Raw genomic sequence first — 21,321 nt, 5'->3', positions numbered from 1 at the left:
CGGGTGGCCATCTGGAATCAAATTCCTATAATCTGTTTTCCATTATATATATATAATGTGTTGGAAGGTTATTTGCCTTAAATTTTTAGAGTTAAATTCTCATAGACTGTAGATATAAAAAATATGTATTATTGATATATCATAATCAATTGTATTTGTAGTAATAATTACCATAAAAATAAATATTTTTAATAATTGTAATTAATTGATAAATTAAGAAAACAAATTCCATTTATAATATATATAAATTAATTTCAATTTTTATTTAAAAAACTTTTTTTTTGTAATTTATCTATTTTATTTACTTAAATAATTAAAGTTGTATATATATATACAAAAAAATACTAAATTTTTTTGAAACTGTTTTTCTCCCTAGTTTGTCTGTCATTTAAACTATTTATTTATAATTTTATTTATGTTTATCATCTAAACTGATTTTTTTAAATAACTATATAAATTTTACCGTATAAACTAAATTAGTTTTTCAATAAAAATGAGCAAGTATACACTAATAAACATTAAAAATATATAATTATTTTTTAACTATTAAAATAAAATAATACCGTCGCCTCAAGACACGGAACGTTGTATATTGAGTTTTTATTCTTAATGAAATTCAAAAGAAAGTACTTTCGCCACCCTAAAAACAATTGTAATATTTATTTATTTCACACAAATTAGAGAAGGTTTATAAATAAAAATATAATAATAATTTTACTATAAACATGCACATAATATGTGTATAATATTAACCTTTTAATTTAATATAAATAAATTTGTTAATTATTTTTAGTCAACAAATCTTCTTATTCTTAATCTGTGTATATAATTTAGAACAGTTTAATTGACACTTTAATAAAATCACAGATTCTATTCTAAATAGAGAAATAACATATAGTAATATTTCAATTACTTATGACTAAAAATACATCCATGTCAAATAAAATTTCTCAATTTATTTAGTCAAAAAATAAGGATTACTCAATTTAATGTGTCAAAGAAAAGGGATTACTCAATTTAAAGTATTTTCAAGTAAATAATTTATAATTAACGTGGTTTTCTTAGAATTAAAATTAATTTTAAGTTAATTGATTTTATAAAATTAATTTTCGTTAAAAGTTAAATAAACAGAAAGTGATTTGTATTTTAATATTTTTACATAAAAGTAAATTAAATAATATATTTAAGATTAAAAATCAATTTTATGGATAAAAATCTAAAATTCTAACTTCAATATAAAAATAATTTCACTTAAGAGAAAAGGAATATATCAAAATTAATTATTAAACTTTAAAATTATTTTTACTTCCTTAAAAAATAAAACCAACCATACATATTCATTTCAATTTACCCTTTTTATATTAAATGGAAATCTATTTCGTATAGCGAGTCTCGTAAAACTTTCATGAAATCGTCTTTTGTGTGTAATTATAAGTTTTATATAAGAAAAAAATTTAAATCTCTTATTTTAATTAATTTGGATTTCAAAGACCAATCACTGAATGCATAAAATATTTTCGACATAAAGATTCAATCAAATCTAATCATTGTGCCAAACTATTATGTCACTTTATAAAATATCACCGTGATGTCTAAAATAATTGATTTAATTTATACATATCAATAACTTAATAGTATATACACAATATGTTTAGAATATTATAAAATGTTAATTCATAAATATTTTTAATTTTTAATTCTTGATAAATTAAATATGAATTTTTTAAATGTTAAACACTAAAGATAAAAGTGACAAAAATATGAATTTAGAAATTAAATTTTGAGTTTAATTTTTGTAAATAAAAAGTTTATAATATTATAAACAAGCATGAATAAATTTTTTAAAAAATATATGTTAACTTAATAGTATATACTACAACAATATACATGATAATTTTATATGAACTACAAATTATATTTTTATTTTACAAAATTATAATTGAAAGATTAAAATTTTATAAAGACTACTAACATATTTAACCCTAAATAATATTATTTAATTATAAAAATGCGTCTATAAATTGAATAGAAAGTAAATGATATAAATTGAAGTTATGAAAAGGAGATATATTAGTGTTTTAGAAATAGATTATCTCTAAGTGAAATCTTTTAAGAATTTAAGTGATGTATTCTTCTTAAAGATAATGTTTAAGATTGTCGTGGAGGCTGTTTCAAAAATTATGGTTCAGATCATTAGAAAATAAGACATCATTAGAAAATAAGACATCAATATAAGAGTTTGTAGCAATTGTTGAGTTAACCTTTTTACTGAAAAATAAAGGAAGAAATTATCATCTTATGAATGAGCACTAGAGATACTTTGTATACGACGACGAAGTAGATGAACCAATATAAAATGATATATAGGTGAGAAGTAAATTAGTATCGTTGAGATATAATAAAATGCTTTTACAATTAAAATGATATATTAACTTTTTTGTTTTGTCGGTAGATAATTATTTGTTTTGAAAGTCTCTTAGCTCTTTATTAAAGAGGAAAACTAACAAATTATAAAATATGTTTTAAACAAACTAAACTGAAGCTAATATTCTACTTAAATCAAATTTTAACCATTTATAGAAAATTGTACGATCCTGATCAACTCTTCCTCACGCTCTTACAGTCTTACCCAGTTCGCTAAGCTCACTGTTGTGGGATAGTATTCATGCATACATGCTCCCTGTCTCAATTCCAGTTGCTTCAAATTAGATACAGATCGATTAATTTAACATTATGGTCCCTCACGAAATTTCCTCCTAATATGTACAAAAGGATGAGGTGAAAGTAAAGAATAAATTACAAGTGGCCTATACTATAAAAGCTCCCAAAATTCCATCCTCTCTTTTCTGGTTCAGAACGGTAAAACATGACAACAATGCAACACTAGAGAATCATTTCAAACGATCACAACGGGCTATTTCATGTATTTTCTTGAACGCTTGGTTGCCGGAGATCATTCCAAATTGAGCAACAACCTGCCTGCTTAACATTATTGAAAAAACAACTAGTCTGTCAGAGTTACTAAAATTACATTATATATCATTTATTAACATTGTCCAGTTGCCCATATTAATATATATTAGAAAAGAAACAGCATATGTGATCCAGAACGCAAACATGTTGCATTGGTAAATATAATAGACTACAGCTCCTAAAAATCATTTATTATTGCCATTTTGGGTTCAGAGTTTTTTCAACACATGTAAGCATGACAAAGGGTTCCAAGAATGGGTAGTAGTAAAAGGTTCCAAGGATGAAAACCATGACTATGCTAATAAATGATAAAAGAAAACATGCGAAACACAGCAGCAACTACAGGAGTACAGGTCATGCAAATGGAAAATTGGATATTTTTTAGGTGCAAATTGATGAAAAAGACTTGATTGTTGGAATTGTAAAATTAAGGAACTAAATTCTGGCAAAAAAGTAATGGAATGCCCAAAATCACATGCGGATCATAATAGAGGGACCAAAAGGGCACCTAAACCTAGTCTCTAGTCTATTGCCACACTATCATATAAAAGTCCTTAATTACCACAAAAAACAAAATGCAGCATCTAAGCAAAAGATGCATTTATCAAGAAGTAGAAGTCCATCCTTACCTTAAGGCATCGGCAAGTTTTTTTGTGGTAAAACGATTGAAGGAAAGTAGTATTGTTAAGACCGGGCCACAGTTTTTACTTCAGAATCTGACTTTCCCTATAATATATTGAAACATAACAACCATTACATATACAGTTTACTAAACAGATTGACAAAAATAGCAGCGAGAATAAGTTCAAGCATTATACAAAGAGTTCTACTATTTGTTATGAAAATGTTTGGTGCAAAAAGTTTAACAAAAGCAATCTAACCAAAAATTAAAAGATGCTTTGATAACCATACAAGAGTGGTTAGAAATGAAAAAATGAAATACTACTAGCTTGTCACATCTTTCATGCTATTTTTTGTGTATCAGTTTTTGCACAGTAGAGAGTTTCACTATGAATAACGAAACGGTTTGTCGGCCCAAATGAATCAAGTGTCATTTCGCTAGACTTCCTCGTGAGGGAAGGGGTGAGCAGGCTATTGATTTGAACAAGAGCCAAGCAATCATAGCCTGCACAGAGCACATGTGTTTTGTTTTGTTTCCAAGAAATCTGAAGTTTTTCAATACCCAAGTACAAAGTAACGGCAGTCAATGTATTCATTATTGGTTAAAAAATCATCACAATCTTCAGTTTGTGAACATCGTGTAGGATTATTTCCACACAAGATATCAATGGAAAACACAGACTAAGAATCCTTGATTTACCTCTGAAGCATGACTCTTCCGTATCTTTCTAGTGGGAGTCCTCATGGTCACAAATTCCTCAGCTGCAGTTGGGTGAATACCTACAGTGGCATCAAAGTCTGCTTTTGTCAATCCAGCTTTAATAGCAACTGCAAACCCCTGTGAATCAAGCAATTTTATAATTAAGTGAATTTAAAAATCATGTATCATTATCAGTGCAATATAAGAATAAGCTGAACAACAACAAAAACCTGCATGATTTCAGCAGCATCATCTCCACACATGTGCAAACCCAGAACTTTATTTGTTTTTGCAGAGACTATTAGTTTCATCAAAACTCGGTCTGGAAGCCCAGAGAGGGTGGCCTTCAGTGGCCTAAAATTTGCTGTGAAGATGTCAACATCACCATATTGTTCTACAGCCTGTGTAAATAATCAAAATGTTAGTAAAGGCATAATTTGCATAAGTCATTAAAATATTCAGAAGATCAGTTATCTCAATGGATTCAGTATGCCAATAGTTCATTCACCTGTTCCTCTGTAAGACCAACTACTCCAATTGGTGGTTGGGAAAACACAGCAGAAGGAATGGCTCTAGAAAAGGATGAGTAACACAACACATTAGAAGGTTATCAAATACTAAACAGGCCAGACAATATGCTACCATTCAGCATTACAAGCAGGATCAGGAATGTGAGTGTTAAAGTTGGTAAAAAAAAAGTGAAACAGAAGTTTTATTCATAAATATATGCACAAATGACTATCAAAAAATAAGAAAAATATGCATAGTTAGTACTTAGCAGCAACTACAACAACCACCACCAGCAAGCTTGATCACACACAGTTACATATATCAAAAACCAAAATATCAAACCTTGTTAAAAATCCTCTAGTGTTTTACATTTTTCCACCTCTTTTAAACTACTAAGCTCTGTTCATAGTTTTACAGACATATTTAAGGAATTCATTGTAGCATCTTGACCATTCAAGAAATAATGGTGTATAATCTTCACCATACAAACTCATGTCAAAAACCCATTGTCAATTTGCTAATTATTTAAGATTGATGAAGGAAAAATAGATTGATAAACATAATACTTTTCAAACAAATAAAAGCCAAACTAAATTTTTAATGTTTGTTGTGCAATATCAGTGTGATAATTACAAATGGTTAAACAGTTGAGTTTATGATACTGACCAAGCCAAGTGATGATATAAATTTGTCAGCCACACTGGTCACTAAAGTCATCACTATTGAAGGCTTTTAACAACATGGGTTTCTTACAATATATCAGCGAATATTGTAGATTAAGAACAAGGAGTCTCTTAAATAATCAACCGGGACTGAAATTGCAATATAATAATATATGGCAAGATAATTTAAGAGATAAGAAAAAAAAAATTAAAATAATAATAGTGCAAACGTGTATTTTATATAAACTTCAAAATTCCCCCATTGAATTCTTTTACCAATTACTTATTAGTGATATTTGATTCAAGAATCCCATGTGTGCCCTAGTTTAATGCAAATAAACAAGTCAAACACCGATTTTACTGTGTAAAATAAATAAAATTAAATTATTTTCCATTCAAATCTTAGGACCCGTACTCTAGTTTGGCGTGATACACTATGTATATTACCTATAATCAGGTTTTGTTGGCTCATTCTGAAACAATGTTTTCGATAACGCCACTCCCTCCATCAAAGCAACTGGTGTGAGATTTATCCTGTTTGTAACATCCCCAATTGCCCAAATTGAAGGAACCGATGTTTGAGAGTATTCATCAACCTGGACGGAATAAGAGTAACAATAATTGATCATATGAATATTTATCATATAGAAACCAGTCATAAGCTTACACTACCTCTATTGATCCATCGTTAGCCATTTTCACACCAACAGACTCCAGCCCTAAATTCTGCAATGAAATTGTAGTTCATAAATGAACCCTCCATGTTATTATCTCTTTCTGTTACATGTATAAGATACAAATTCAATTGAAAAGGCTAAATTTAACTAAAAAATCCAAGAACATGCAACCCTAAAGGAAATTGAGCCAACTAAGAAGCATGTGCAATCACACCGGACTTCAAAAGTTCCTGAACCTTGATAAATATGGAAATTAGCTTTCAGCATCGGCACATAATTATTTATGTAATATTAAGCAAGGAGCTGAATATGTAATGTTTAAAAAGACATTTCAAGTCCAAAAAGTGTATTATCGGAAATCAGAAATTTTTGACATTTTAGTGAATAAATAAAGCTATGCATAAACTATTGTTATTTGATAATTTATATTCTCTAAATCATGTCCTTTTCAATGACTTTTAGATTGAAAGTAATTATTGGTAGGCACAAAATACCATCTTCCCTATAAATCATTTTCTATGTTAAAAATATTAATTGTTGACACTTAATTAGTTTTCAAAAAGCCAACCACAAGAAGAAGAAAAACTACATAATCGAAATTTTATACCTTAGTATTAGGTCTTCGTCCTGTAGCAAACATAATATGCGAGAAGCCTTCCTCCGTACCTTTGTTGGTCTTTAAAGACAACGAACCATCAGCTGCCTTAGTGATAGCTACAGGAGATTCCTCGGTGTGGAATTCAATACCTCTTAAAGACATATGTTCTGCAACAAAATCCCTAACCTGCAGAGTAGTTCACAATTTGAATGTGAAGAAATAATTAAAACGAAATAACGGTTCAATACTTTGCATTGTCCATGATTATTTACCTCTTCATCGAATCCCCGCAAAACCTTCTTTTGCCGTATAAATACATGAACTTCACTTTTTAAACCATTAAAGATACCAGCAAACTCCAAGGCAATGTAACCCCCGCCAACAATGGCTATCTTCTCAGGTTTTGATGGTAAATCAAGGGCAGCATCTGAATCTATTGCATACTCCTTTCCAGGAATATCAGGAATGAAGGGCCGACCTCCAACTGAAACTAAAATGTGTTTGGCTGAATATAACTTCCCATCAACATCTACTGTGTGAGGATCTATAATCTGTTGGTTACAAAAGCAACAGATAAAAATAAAAATAAACACAAGCAGGTCCATCCGAACACATCTTTAGGCATAAAAGTGGAATTTTGAGACAGGGTCTTTTTAAGTTTCATTTCATTTTTTTTAATAATTAATTATGTTAATAAGTATCTAATGTTAAAATATGAATATTGTGGAACAATAACTATGTTGAGGGGAAATAGTATAAAGAATAAAAATGATTTTTGGGGAGTCTTAAAGCCCATGCTTTAGGAGGCTTCCCCTTGGGCTGGCTCTAGACACAAGTGTTGTCAAATGCAGCTACAGCACAATAGTGTAGCGGAACTTTAACAAACCGCTATTGTTCCGCAATACGCAATTTAGTACAAATTGTTGTCAAATTGCAGGCTATAACATAGCAAATTTAAACACATTGGTATTTTCTGCCATCGATGATTGACAACATTGATAAACACCTGATCCTTTTTTCAATCACAAAGCTATTTAGTACTTGGAAAAGGATCCAAAGAATCATCCTACCTTTCCACGACCTTCAATTAACTTGACACCAGAATTCTTCAAAATATTCTTGTATATACCAGTAAGCCTCTGCAACTCAGCATTTTTATTAGCAATCAAACTACTCCAATCATGCTTAGGTTCACTGTCATATCTCCATCCAAAACCATTGCTTTCTTCGAATTCATGAGAAAATTTAGAGGAATAGACAAACAATTTCTTTGGCACACATCCACGTATTACACAACTGCACAAAAATAAACGTTTGGATGGTATCAGAAATGCATGATAAAACAAAATCAATAGCATGATCGTTAACTACAGTAAAGAGGATCAAACGATAAGTTCATATTACACTATTATCAGTTGAGTTCAGAGGCCACTTGTTCCTATGCTTGTATAAAAAGGAAAAGAACCATAATATCATGTTATGAACTATGAAGCGCACACACTGGACACACGACACTTGCACATTGACATCGGTAATAATTAGAAAAACAATAATTGAATGTAATCAATCTGTTAGTACTCGTGTAAGACATTGACAAGTTTTGGACACTGACACACACCTTCGATCAAAAGTGTCGGTACTACCGAGGTTATGAACCATTTCAATGTTTACATTGTTCTTCTTATGTTATATGTTATGATGATTGGATAGAAATACACATACACACAGAGACAATAATACAAAATATTTGTATTTTATTTATTATTTCCATTTTCGCACCCAAATGAACAATATATGGAATTAAAAACAGAATAAGAGACCCTAAGGTAGTGAACGGGAACTCACGTGCCGCCGACACCTCCGGTGGTATCAGATGAAATAGTGGAGAAAGGGAGCTCGCAGATAGCAGCGGAAGCACCGAAAGTGGTGGCGAAGCGAGAGGCTCGGACGCCGCCGCTCCCGGCACCGATAGTGAAGAGGTCGAAGTCGTAGTGGCGGGCGGGGTCGACGGCGTTTTGGGAATCAGCGCGGATGGCGAAGTAGCGGCGGGGAGGGGAGAGAGAAAAAAGAGTATTGGTGGAGGGATTGGAAGAGAAGGGGCGAGAAAATGGGACGGTTTTGGTGAAGAAGAGAGTGTTACGAGTTAAAGTGAAAGTGGGAGAACAACAAGAGAGCGAAAGCGAAGTAGCCATTTTTACTTTTTGCTCTAAACCCTCTCCTCCTACGAGAATAAATGAACCTGTAATTGCGATATTTTATTTTATTTTATTTTATTTAATATCGCAGTGGGATAATACAAGATCGACTTTGGCACGCGATGTTCATATTCCTCACATATCATCAACTATCTGTTTCATTATCTACCAATCAATTTATTTTCAAAGGTCGACTAAGTACCGGTATTAATCAAAATTAGTTTTGACTGTGTAACCATCAAATACATATTTTAGTACCACTGTGGATTTGAATGTTTGTTTGCATATATTTCTTTTCAGTTTTATTTATTTATATTCGTTTACTTTTTATTTAATCAGAATATATTAAATTTTTGCTGATAATTTTTTTTTATATATTTATAATGGGAGGGTGCATATTAGAGATAAATATTTCACAAGCATGGTCGAAGTCGTAGTGGCGGGCGGGGTCGACGGCGTTTTGGGAATCAGCGCGGATGGCGAAGTAGCGGCGGGGAGGGGAGAGAGAAAAAAGAGTATTGGTGGAGGGATTGGAAGAGAAGGGGCGAGAAAATGGGACGGTTTTGGTGAAGAAGAGAGTGTTACGAGTTAAAGTGAAAGTGGGAGAACAACAAGAGAGCGAAAGCGAAGTAGCCATTTTTACTTTTTGCTCTAAACCCTCTCCTCCTACGAGAATAAATGAACCTGTAATTGCGATATTTTATTTTATTTTATTTTATTTAATATCGCAGTGGGATAATACAAGATCGACTTTGGCACGCGATGTTCATATTCCTCACATATCATCAACTATCTGTTTCATTATCTACCAATCAATTTATTTTCAAAGGTCGACTAAGTACCGGTATTAATCAAAATTAGTTTTGACTGTGTAACCATCAAATACATATTTTAGTACCACTGTGGATTTGAATGTTTGTTTGCATATATTTCTTTTCAGTTTTATTTATTTATATTCGTTTACTTTTTATTTAATCAGAATATATTAAATTTTTGCTGATAATTTTTTTTTATATATTTATAATGGGAGGGTGCATATTAGAGATAAATATTTCACAAGCATATATATATATATATATATATATTTTGTACAAGGCTGATAAAATAAAATAAATTTTGTTTAAACATGTCATTTCATTAAAAAATGCAAGAGGCAATATATGGAGAAATTTGAAATGTGTTACGAGGAATACGTAACAATACGGCTTCTTTAACCAAATAGTGATACTCAAATTAGTTTCTCATCTAACAACCGTAAGACTATAGTTTGGGTAAAATGAGTTAATGAGTTTTTTTTTTTCTGACAAAATTAAATAATAAAAATATTTTTTCTAGTACTCGAGTTTCAAAAATATTTATGGGAGGGTCAAAATAAAATAAACAATTTATGAATATAAAAAAAATTATATATGTAGTGTAAGAAAATTGAAATTTATGATTACATGAAATATGGAAGTCTAGAAGATGTCCTACCAAAGAAAGTAGGGATCAAGATGAATTGGTAAATGAAGAGGAAGATTGCAATTAAAACTGCAATGAGATTGGCTTTTCTTCACCATAATTGTATCCTACACATCATTCATAAAGGCATGAAATTAAGCAATGCGTTGCTGGATGAAAATTTGGAAGCAAGGGTCTTTGATTTTGGAGTGGCTAGGCTTACTTGAGCATCTCCGACGGCATTAAAATAAGTTCGTCCATCAGCATTTAATTATATAAAATTTAATTTTTTGTGAGTTGACTATTGAAAGTTGTATCAATATGTTATCACGGTTAACTAAAAATGAAGGAAATTCTAATTTTAGATTTTAAATAGATGACTCATACAACTTAATTAACTCACCAAAAATGACACTCATACCACTCAGACTAAATATTATTTGAATAACACAAGCAAAAAACAAGTATAATTGAGGGAACAAAACATAAGATTAATTAAGGATCCAAAATTAAACCAAAAAATAATAATAACCGACCAAAATACTAATTAAGCTTACATAGTATTATATACTCTCTCCAATTTCGAATATAAACAACAACAAAAATTATATTTTGCGATCTTAAATATAGGCAAAACTTGACTAGTTTGACTAGATTTAATGTTATAATTTCTATAGTACTCTTTAATTAATGTAGATTATATTTTTCAATTACACATTTTATTCTCATCCAACAAATTCTCATGTAAACAACAAGATTTCAATGACTTTTTTTTCCATTATTTTGGAAAAATTAAATGAACCTAACTATTTTTCTTAAAAGATATGAAATTTGTTTTGTTTAAATATAAGATCCAAATGAAATAAATATATTAAATGTTGGGGATTTAGGGTCCTAGTTCACAAGAGAATCCAGATTTGTCATGATTTTGGGATTAAAATGACAAAATTTGTGGCATTGATAGCATCTGGGGCATAATAGAGGCAAAGGACTCCTCTAGTTCTGGCCTTAATTCTAACCAGAACAACTCTTTTATTTTGAACAAAAAGAGATTGATATTTAAAAAACTAAATTGAAGATTTATGTGTTTTTGATGGTGTGTGTGTTAGTGGAACAAATAAAAGAAACAAGTGAAAGAAGCAAAGAAGATTAAGAGATTAAGTAAAGAAGAGGTTATGAACAATACAAGTTTGTTTCATACATATCATATAAGAGAAAATAACTGGAGGACTTTCTACAATCCATGATTCAAGTTGATGCTTCAGAGAGACAATCCTGACTCTTCATCCTCTTCAAGACTCGAAGCATAAATAAAATAAAGAGCCCATATAAGACCAAACACACCAAAAAGGATCCAACCAAGAAGGTTGTTGCTGAGTCCAAAAGGAAGACCTGTTCCTTCAGTACTCATTCTTTCATCCACCAAAGCCATTGCTGCTGGGCTTGACATTGCTGCACCACATGCAGCTGCTACCAAAGATGCTCCCATTCCCATCTTTGAGTTGTTGTTTTTCTCAACAGAAGAAGTCTTTCCCTCCATGGAACACCTCACTCTTCCTACCTTCGTCATTCTTGGCAATCCTATGTAAAATAATTGAAAGTTTATTTATCAATTCAAACATTGAGTAAAGACTCATTCTAATCTCAAAGATGTACTTGCAAGCGTCTTACATAATCTGAGACAAATTGGGTGGTTTACTCTTTTTCTATCACACTAAAACAGGACTTTACTCTTAAAATATGTATCTTTATCCACAAATCCACACATAAAATTCTGTAGAAAATCCATCATTGGTCTGTTGTATGTAACTAAATCATGATAGTCTATATTTAGGAAGAAACAACTTACCAAGAACAGGAGAGGATGAAACTGCGAGAGGTCGCTTTTGTGCAATACATGCACGGGCAATGGATGCGGTTGTGGTGGTAGCTGAGATGGTTGCCATTTTTTGTTTTGGTTATGTAAGTGTGTTTAATTATGGAGTATGATCAAACTACACTTGTGACAGGGGTACTAAAGCGTAGGTGAAGTTGTCAAAATAATAATATCAGTGCAAAGGTTGTCCATGCACCACAAAACAAGGATAGATTTGAAGCTCATGGTTGGATATCCTTATCTGCACTGCTCCAATAGCTTTTTTCCACGTGTCAAGTAATCCGTTTCATGGCCAATATTTCCCCCACATAATAAGTCTAAGCTTCTCCTTTCCTCTACCTAAATAATTAGAGAAATGGATGAAAATTAATTCTATGCGTCGTTTGTTTTTTGGTTTGACCCTATAAGGAGAAATGAAACTTAGTAATTTGAAGTTTAGTTTTTTATTTTTATTTTTATGTCAATTAAATTAAATTAAATTTAAACGATAATTATTTCTGTTTGAACAGTGAAAATAAATTACACTTTTGATATATTATCAAAGTTTTATACAAGTATCACATTAATAAGATTTTAAAGTTATTATTGTAAATATATGTTTGGACACCTCATCTTTTGAGTTAGCTTTTAGAAATGAGATTCCAACTCATTTAACATAGTATCAGAGTTGGGTTAAGGATGTCACCATTCTATTAGAATTTCATATTGGAAAGGTTTTTGGACTCTCGGGGGTATATACATCTTCATTGTCTAATCTCCTCTTTAACTCAAGAATTGTTTTTAGTAAAATACCCTAATAACTAGACTTACACAACAGAGCATTGTGCAATCCCAAGTTCAAACACAAACTTCTGTATATCTATTGATGTCCTTGCGGCTACCAATTAAACTCTTCTTATAGGACTATTAACCTTGCTCTCTTTTAAAAGGACTCAAATTTGAACTTTTGGTCATTTATTAAATTGAAAAAGATTTCTACTATCACATTTAAGTTCTTGTAGATATAAATGGCAATTTTGTAATGAAAACTAAAACAGGGAATAAATAAATGACAATTTTGTAGTAATCAAAATAAAAACAGGAAATAATATGTTTCTCAACCTAAATAATCCCCTTTATTTTGATTTTTTTGGAGGGCGTGTGGGATAAATAAAACACCACCAACCACACAAACAACTGATTCCAATCAAAATACATAGCAAAATAGAGGGGCCATAGAACAAACCACGGGAAAAAAAAAATTAATCAGAATGACAATTTTGAACTAATCTTACAATGTTGAGAGATTTAACAACAGCCCTCTTCAGCCATTCCAAACCTTTCTAACCTTTGGCTGTGTCCAGTTTTGCTTCTGATCTTCGGTCGTCCTAGGTTCAATTGGTCTTAGCTATTTGAAAGGTTATGCAGTGGTCTTTCCTTTCCATTATGTAAAGATTAAAGATCAAATCATCCTCACAGAACAATTCAAAATGCAGGCATCACCTCTAATCTGTAAATTTGTTCTTCTATGTAAACAATAGTACAGCTCCCAGTTGGCACATAGAACAAAATAACAAAGAACGTCCGGCACAAAATTAAGAGAGCCACTATGTAGAGTGTAGACTCCCAAGAAAAAACACTCCTCGCTGACCCTTATTTATCTTTGATTGTAACAGTAAATTAGAGAGAACATTTTTGAGAGGCATGGAGATATCTATACAACAAGAATTGCAGAAAGAATAAAGTGAATCAAGCAATTAACGTGTGCTACCAAACTTGTCAACAACAGAGGAAGCCAGGTCCCGAAGAACAGTTTTGGGTTTTGAACTACGCCTGGAGATTGCACTGTTGCAGAAAAGGGTGGTCAAAATCCAAAAATTTGGTCCAATAACTTTTATATCTGCCCATTGCAATATCTAGCCATGGCTTCCTAATCCCATCGAAGTGTATAACGGCAGCCTGCTCAATCTCATTTCGATCGACTCCTGAGTTATGACCAAGGCCAAGAATGTGCCATCGTCTGTCCAACAACTCTGTCTTGTTATAGAAGGTGAGCCAACCTAAAGGCAGACGTCTAAAGTTCCAATTCCACAATGGCTTCTTCGAACCCTGCAACCATTCACCCCGAAAATACCTTAGATTGCCAATGCATTATATAATTTCTATCTGAAAAAAATTATTGGGGAAAGAAAAAATAAGCTGCTCAAACAATTAACATAGCTGGCATTATTGGCAAGGAAAATACAAGAATAACAAATTATAAGAATTTTTCCACAACAGCAACCAAATCTTATCCTACAAGGTGAAGTTGACTATATCAATCAAATGACGCCATAATGTTCTATAATAAGTCATATCTCTAGCTAAACCATTGATCTCTAATTATAAGACTTTACTTTTTACCAAAGCAAAATATTCTTGCTCATGTCAAACTTCTGTAAAATGATAAAAACAGACCCAGACATCTGAAACAGCAATTGGAACAGTAAGACATATTGCTTAATCTCATGTGATTAAACCATCAAAATTTAAGAAATAAGCACCCAATTTGAAATACAAGTTCAAATGCCATGGTGATAATTCTTCTCTCACTCTCCATAGCCTAATCAATGCCAAGAACCTAACTGAAGAGTTTATGAGATTTAGATAAGATAAATTTGATTGGACAGTAAAAGGTAGAAGCATTCTAAAGTACTAAAATAAAGACATTTTTTTAACCATACCATTTGCAAATATTTGTGATACGCGGCAGTTAAATTATGTCTCCTCCATTGTTGCAAATCAAACAAATTCATCCCAAATGCCCATGTGCAAGTATTGACATCAAAACTCTCTCCAATTAATGGATCTGAGAAGTTTATGAACGTATCAATCCTATGAAATGGGGTTTTGCCTTCCTGACAAGTTCCAACTGCTCCTATAACATTTTCCTTCATATTGGCATTCCATAGTCCACTGAGATCTTGTTGAACCACAACATCATGATCAAAGATCACAATCTTATTTAGGGCAGGGAAAATGTCTGGCAGATAGAAAAGCAAGTAGTTCAATTCAGAAGTGTATCCTGGATCGCCGTTATTAATTTTACCAAAGGGATTGTATTTCGACAACCATTCAAAATTGTCTATATTCTGTATATGGACTGTCGCTTTGCCGGGAGAGTTTATTAAGAACCACATTGAGATTGCTGGCAAGTAGAGTGAATTGGTCACTATATGGAAAACAAGTTTCTCTGGTTCCTGCAGTTAAAAAGTCACTATCAAGCTTTCTTGCCATTACATTCAAACTTAATAACTAACATCGAGTCAGAACTGATATAGGTTTAGGGGCAATGAAATACGAGAAAGACAGCAAATAATAACACTGTATACTATTATCGGGAAGAATATTATTTTGTTACAATACCTTAATCTAATACTTCTATTTATATTAATACATAATCAGGTCTAGTATTACTAATACAAGCCCCATCCATAAGGAAATATAACAAAATCAGGACACGTCTCCTAAGTTTGCTTCCACAATTAGATGATTAACTGATTTCACTGTATGTTCTAAAGATTTTGGACGCTACTCTAATGATGTCTTAAATATACTTAAATAAGACTTTCTCGTAGATTTCCAAAAGAAATTATTATTAAGCTGCAAATAAATTGAGATGGATCCCTTTTTTACAAATCAAGGTTGTGAAACAGTATTTGATTCCAAAAGATAACATTCATCTAGGAAAAAACTACTTACTTGAGAAGCTTATACACTTCTCATTTCTCTCTCATTTTGTATATGCTGCAAATTCTGCGAGAGCTGGTGAGGTTAAAAGGGCTCTTCCTAACTGGAAAATACTAGTAATTGCTTATTCATTCGTTAATGGTGTATGTGGTGTGATTAACATTAACTTTCCTTTTGACAAAAAGTCAATCCAGTTATAAGAGCAATAAAGTGGTAATGAATGTAAAAGTTAAAGGAAGGCATTTTGCAGGAGTATTGATTTTAGGAACATGTCCTATTATGGAAGATTGTATATAAAGTATTTACTGTTTTCGCTACCTGGTGTTGCAGTAAGTGCTGTACAGCACCCAATGCTGCAACTAATAACTATTTTCAGTAGCCGGGGTAAAATTCAAATTGCACTCAAAATAGCCAAAAATGAAATGTACTGCTAAGGTTCGAGGAAGGATTATAATGACGGATCATGCTCTTACCACTTGCTCTTTTGTTCAGGAATACAAATGTGAAGAATATAGTGAAAGAAAAACAATAATTCTTGGCCAATATGGAAGAGACTTGACGAACTTCAACAGTCCAAATAACCGCCAAGAGACTATGTTTAAGCTTCTCTACATTGAAATAACTTGATAATTAAACTTATTGGTATTTTCTGAGTTTTCTTTTTCTTTTTCAGCAGTTAAATTAGGAGTCACAAGACTCACAACTGATTCTAAGCTGCAAAGTAAAAGCAAAGAATGGCAATGTGAAAAAGGAGCAACCTAGTGCTACAAAGCTCCCCCCATAACCTGTGGAAGTTAAATCTACATAAAAAAAAGGTATTTACCTTGGCAGTAGACACAGTAGAGTTAACAACGACCGCACATGCCAAAACATTGTCAGAGAAGACAGCATAATGATAAAGTTCTGGATGATGAATCATATTTTCATTTGGAAGCTTTCTCTCCTCCGGCCTCAGGGCAAAATATTCAGCAGTCAGCCGCATGGAAAGACAGTGAAAGCCTTTTGGGGCAGTCCTTACAGCAAGTTGAACAAGATATGTTGCTTGCCTTCTCTGAAAACGAACTTGCTCTTCAGTTTTGTGCTTCACTGCTTGAAGCTTAGCAACCATAGAACAGTCTGAGAAAGCACGACCGACACTTGATAGTGAGGCCTCCATGTGTCTCATTTTCTGCAAAACACTGTAAAACTTCGCTTGTTTTCATATTGAAAAATATTGTCAATTTCAGAATTCATATCACATGAAATTTATACATGAATGCTTTCTACATGGATATTTTTCACTGGAAGACTGGTCATGCAACTCATTAGTTTCTGACTCATTATAAGTTGAGCTCATTAGTTAGTCACATGTAAAATATGCTGTTAGAATTAGTCACATGTAAAAATATGCTCCTGTGTAGTTAGTTGCTAATGGGATTGCAATTAATAATCACATTAACTTGTAGTTATTGTATGTACATTATAACTACAACCTTGTGTAGTATGATTAGACACAGAAATTACATGCAGTATGGCATGGCCAAATGTGAAGCTGATTATTCTGTCTTCTCCGTGCATTCTTCCCCAACCACATGCCTCTACTTGCTTGTCTATGTTGATGACATCATGTGATAGTCACTGGAATGTTGTGATTAACATTCTTAGGTATATCAAGAATGCACCAGGTACGGGATTACTTCATGAAGATAAGGATAACACTGAAGTTGTCGGGTACTATGTTGCTGATTGGGCAGATTCACCATCAGATAGAAAATCCACTTCAGGGCAGTGTCCTTGTTTGAGGTGATTTGATATCATGGTGGAGGAAGAAGCAAAACATAGTCGCAAGAATGAGTGTAGAAGCAAAATATTGTACTATGGCAGCAACAGCTTGTGAACTTACATGGCTAAGAGTGTAAGACAATTATTCCAGCAACTCAAGTTACGATATGTCAAGACAATGAAACTAATATGCGATAGCCAAGTTGCGCTTCATATGGCTCTCAATCCAGTCTTCCATGAGAGAACAAAACACATAGAAATCGACTTTGAATGCGATCAGTTTGGACGGGTATTAGTGGAGCTTTGAGTAATATAGGCCTTGTTCATGATTAACAATTTGGATGATTGTTACTTGGTAGTAAAGCGTCTCGGAAGAGGTTACTATCAGTGTGGATGGGGTGTGTATTTGGTCTCTCTCGAAAATTCGTAATGATGTGATATTTAACCAAAACGCAAGGGATGTGGGTTAGCTAGTGGAAAAGATACAAATAATGACCTAGTGGTGGTTTAAAACTAAAGCGAAAGGATTTTCCTTTAACTTGATTGAATAGTTTATTTACCCATTAATTTGTTTAGGAACGTGCAAGTGAAAGAGACTCTTGCATAAAAGGTTAGGGTCGATTTTTTGGGTACCGTTAGTGTGTCCCTCTTGAGTGTACTCGGTTATAGTGTTGTGGTTGGCTTGGCTTTACTTAGTCCTCTGCTTATTTTAGCTTCGGTTTTTCAATTTTGTAATAGCTTTGTCTGTTATCCTAATGATGGACATGGTTGTATTGGATGTTGGTGTCTATTCTAAGCATATCTAGTGCTTGGAAATAGTTGGTGTGAATAAAATTTAGCTGTTTAAAGAAAACATAAAAACCGACTGCCATTTGGCAATAAACAAGGTTCTTTGGTGAGAAATCATCACTATTTTGTTGGTTCAATTGATCAACCAAATGATATATTTACCAAGTCTCTTAAAAGATCTCAGATTGAATTTATTTGTAACAAGTTTGGTGCATATGACATGTATGCTCCAGTTTATGAGGGAGTGTTAAAATGAGTCAAATGTAAAATATGCTCTTGAACAGTTAGTTGCTAATGGGATTGCAATTAGCAATCACGTTAACATGTATTTTTTGTAAATACATTATAAATAAAACCTCGTGTAGTCTGGTTAGACAAAAAATTTACAGGAAAATTACAGAATTTTTTGAAAAAGAGTGATGTTTTGGTCCCTAAACAATACAAGGTTTCTTAATGATCTCTCCAATAATAACTCTCAATTAAATTTAAATCTTGCTTCTATGTTTAGTTTTCTTCTACTGAGCCCTCTGTACAACCTACATGCTTCAATAAGTGATGTGCATCTGAAGTACCAAAATGAAGCAAAATAAAAAAAATAAAAATAAAAACAAGGATTCAATTGTTAACTAGAAGATGTGACCAAATGAAAAAGGTGTCACGTACACATTTTTTAACATTAGTTTTCTCTTGAAATTCCAGATTGTTTTCACTTTTCTGAACTAAAATGCAAGCACAGAATTACATGAGAAACTTTACCTCCTTGACAAATCTAAATCCCGGGTGGCTCCTTCTACTGCTCGCTCCATCTCTTTCATTTGCAGCTCCAGCCGCTTCAAGCGTGAGTTGCTGCTTGGTGGTGCAAACTTCAAGTATACTTTAGCCATTAAAATTTGATCCTTAATCTCTTCAACCTTCTGACTTTTCCCTTCATTAGAGGGAGAGTTTAAAATATGATGACCGTCTGCTATTCGACCTGATGGCCTATTGGTCACTTTAATATTCTCCTTCGACGTTTTATGTGGAACAGCGTGTACATTTGTATCTTCATGTATGGAGGATAAATCTTCTTTCTGAGCATCCTGGTCTTGTCTTTCATCATGGTTGACTCCTGAAACTTGATAAAGATGCAAATTTCAGTCCCTTGCAGTTGATTACTTGAGTGGAATTATGAAAAACTCAAAATTTAACAGTTCAAAATAAACCTACATGGCTGCATATACCAACCATTTATTTCCAATGCTGCAATTCTAGATTCCTCAGAATCATTATTCTTGATTGAACTGTAATTAATAGTTGAAACAACATCTTTTTGTTTATAAACAACTTGATTTGGCTCTTCTAATTCTCCAGCACCTTCTCGAATCTAAAAAGAAAAATGCCAAAATCACCATCACAAATTTAAAATATTCATCTTTCATCACTGGAAAAGAAAACAAAAAGCTCAAGGCGACAAGGATTTTTTTAATCAAATCTCCCACTACCTGTTCTACAGAATTTAACTTCAAAGTATCTGTCTGGTATGTCTGCATACAAAACATAATTAAATAAATTCAACTTCCACAGTCAAGCATAAAAAGCTTTACAAAAAAGCCATTACTAGTTAAATGAGGGTAGTATTTCTAAAAAGTTGAAGTACAGATGTTCTTCAACTCATTTGAAATATTATCTATTAAAAACTGACACATACACACATCGGATACGACTTTCACACATAGTGTTGAGAAACATGTTAGAGCCCAACAAAAAGAAAAATTCATTATTTAGAATTGATTGAATGATATAAGTTGATTACAATGAGTATAGGATGCACTTTATATAGTGATCCTAACTAAGTTAACAAATCTGAACCAACTTTCAATTAATACTAGTCAAAATATGTAACTACCTATAACAAACTCCAACAGTATCTAACACATAGACGTCTATAATAACTTGAGAAAATAGAAGTGATTGTCTGCAATTACAAGTATCTGTGTCATGCCGTGTCCAACATCGACAAATATCAAGTACCGGACACTCCTTTAATCTGAAGTTTTACAAATATGTAAGCCTCGTTGTCATTGCAACATTATTTCAACTACGAGTGATTGTTGAGAAGTTTACCCAATATAGTTCAATTGTCTACTTAATAAAATTTATTGCAGTATACATGAATAAAACCTAAATATTAAGATTATCCAGAATTAAAACCCGATAAAATCACAAGAAATTCCATTGACCTGTAAACTCGCCGACACTAGACCAATAAAATTAACAACTATTTATCAGCATTTCAACTAAGAAAGAAAAAAAGAAAGTGTTAAGGATTGAGAAAAGGGATTCTTACAACACGATACAAATCTTCAAGGAACTCTCTTCTTCCTGAAACAACGGTTATACAAAGAAATTAAGTCACAAGAAATAGTTACACGCGCGCGCGTGGTGAGAGAAGAAGAGAGATGAATAATACCGAGGAAAATGAGAGGAGCGATAACGGAGAGAGATAGCAGAGAGAGGATAAAGGTCCTCTGGCGCAGACGAATTAGCTTCATAATAATGAAAGTGTGAAAAGTGCATTTCGGAGATTCAGATCGTAAAGTGAATTCATTGGATGCTTCTTCTACAAGAAGGATCTTAAGCTTCTTAATTGTTTATCCATTTAATAGTTGTTTGTGCTCCACACAGCACTGTGTATGTGCATTTGGAATTGGAGTAGTTACAGTAAGCGAAGACCAGAGTATTTATCTTGTCTTCTCTTTCGCGTTGAAGATGGTCACACAAACTCGTGCTAAGGCGCGTCGACTGCGGGAATCGAATGCAAGTATTGATTTT

The 21,321-nt window shown here is 32.4% G+C and overlaps 3 protein-coding genes across 7 annotated transcripts; all 3 read right to left on the bottom strand.

Moving 5' to 3' along the window:
• Positions 1 to 2,537: 2,537 nt before the first annotated feature.
• On the bottom strand, positions 2,538 to 9,043 carry LOC101514119 (glutathione reductase, chloroplastic/mitochondrial). Of its 2 annotated transcripts, none has more exons than XM_004495086.4 (11): positions 8,587 to 9,043; positions 7,812 to 8,037; positions 7,014 to 7,292; positions 6,751 to 6,927; positions 6,139 to 6,192; positions 5,914 to 6,062; positions 4,803 to 4,866; positions 4,525 to 4,695; positions 4,295 to 4,432; positions 3,603 to 3,699; positions 2,538 to 2,982 (listed from the first exon to the last, which is right to left on the bottom strand). In XM_004495086.4, the coding sequence occupies exons 1-10, from the start codon at positions 8,931 to 8,933 to the stop codon at positions 3,658 to 3,660; spliced, it is 1,647 nt and encodes a 548-aa protein (XP_004495143.1). In that variant the 5' UTR covers positions 8,934 to 9,043; the 3' UTR covers positions 2,538 to 2,982; positions 3,603 to 3,657. The 2 variants fall into 2 exon arrangements, with proteins under 2 accessions (XP_004495143.1, XP_004495142.1); XM_004495085.4 differs by having other exon boundaries at positions 2,538 to 2,979; positions 8,587 to 9,042.
• A 2,469-nt stretch (positions 9,044 to 11,512) lies between these two features.
• On the bottom strand, positions 11,513 to 12,440 carry LOC101513777 (photosystem II reaction center W protein, chloroplastic-like). Its single transcript, XM_004495084.4, has 2 exons — positions 12,226 to 12,440; positions 11,513 to 11,957 (listed from the first exon to the last, which is right to left on the bottom strand). The coding sequence occupies exons 1-2, from the start codon at positions 12,320 to 12,322 to the stop codon at positions 11,638 to 11,640; spliced, it is 417 nt and encodes a 138-aa protein (XP_004495141.1). The 5' UTR covers positions 12,323 to 12,440; the 3' UTR covers positions 11,513 to 11,637.
• On the bottom strand, positions 12,322 to 21,295 carry LOC101513032 (probable galacturonosyltransferase 6). Of its 4 annotated transcripts, XR_003472275.2 has the most exons (9): positions 20,960 to 21,295; positions 20,837 to 20,871; positions 19,992 to 20,033; positions 19,717 to 19,873; positions 19,267 to 19,624; positions 16,784 to 17,138; positions 14,955 to 15,470; positions 13,527 to 14,340; positions 12,322 to 12,591 (listed from the first exon to the last, which is right to left on the bottom strand). XR_003472275.2 is itself a non-coding variant. In XM_004495081.4 (8 exons), the coding sequence occupies exons 1-8, from the start codon at positions 21,039 to 21,041 to the stop codon at positions 14,059 to 14,061; spliced, it is 1,827 nt and encodes a 608-aa protein (XP_004495138.1). In that variant the 5' UTR covers positions 21,042 to 21,295; the 3' UTR covers positions 13,294 to 14,058. The 4 variants fall into 4 exon arrangements, 3 of the variants coding, with proteins under 3 accessions (XP_004495138.1, XP_004495140.1, XP_004495139.1); XM_004495081.4 differs by lacking the exon at positions 12,322 to 12,591 and having other exon boundaries at positions 13,294 to 14,340; XM_004495083.4 differs by lacking the exon at positions 12,322 to 12,591 and having other exon boundaries at positions 13,294 to 14,340; positions 19,267 to 19,618; positions 19,735 to 19,873.
• Between the last annotated feature and the right edge of the window lie 26 nt (positions 21,296 to 21,321).

This window comes from Cicer arietinum, chromosome 4 (assembly GCF_000331145.2).
Source record: "Cicer arietinum cultivar CDC Frontier isolate Library 1 chromosome 4, Cicar.CDCFrontier_v2.0, whole genome shotgun sequence".
NCBI lineage: Eukaryota > Viridiplantae > Streptophyta > Magnoliopsida > Fabales > Fabaceae > Cicer > Cicer arietinum.
This window is presented reverse-complemented; position numbering and strand designations above follow the sequence as displayed.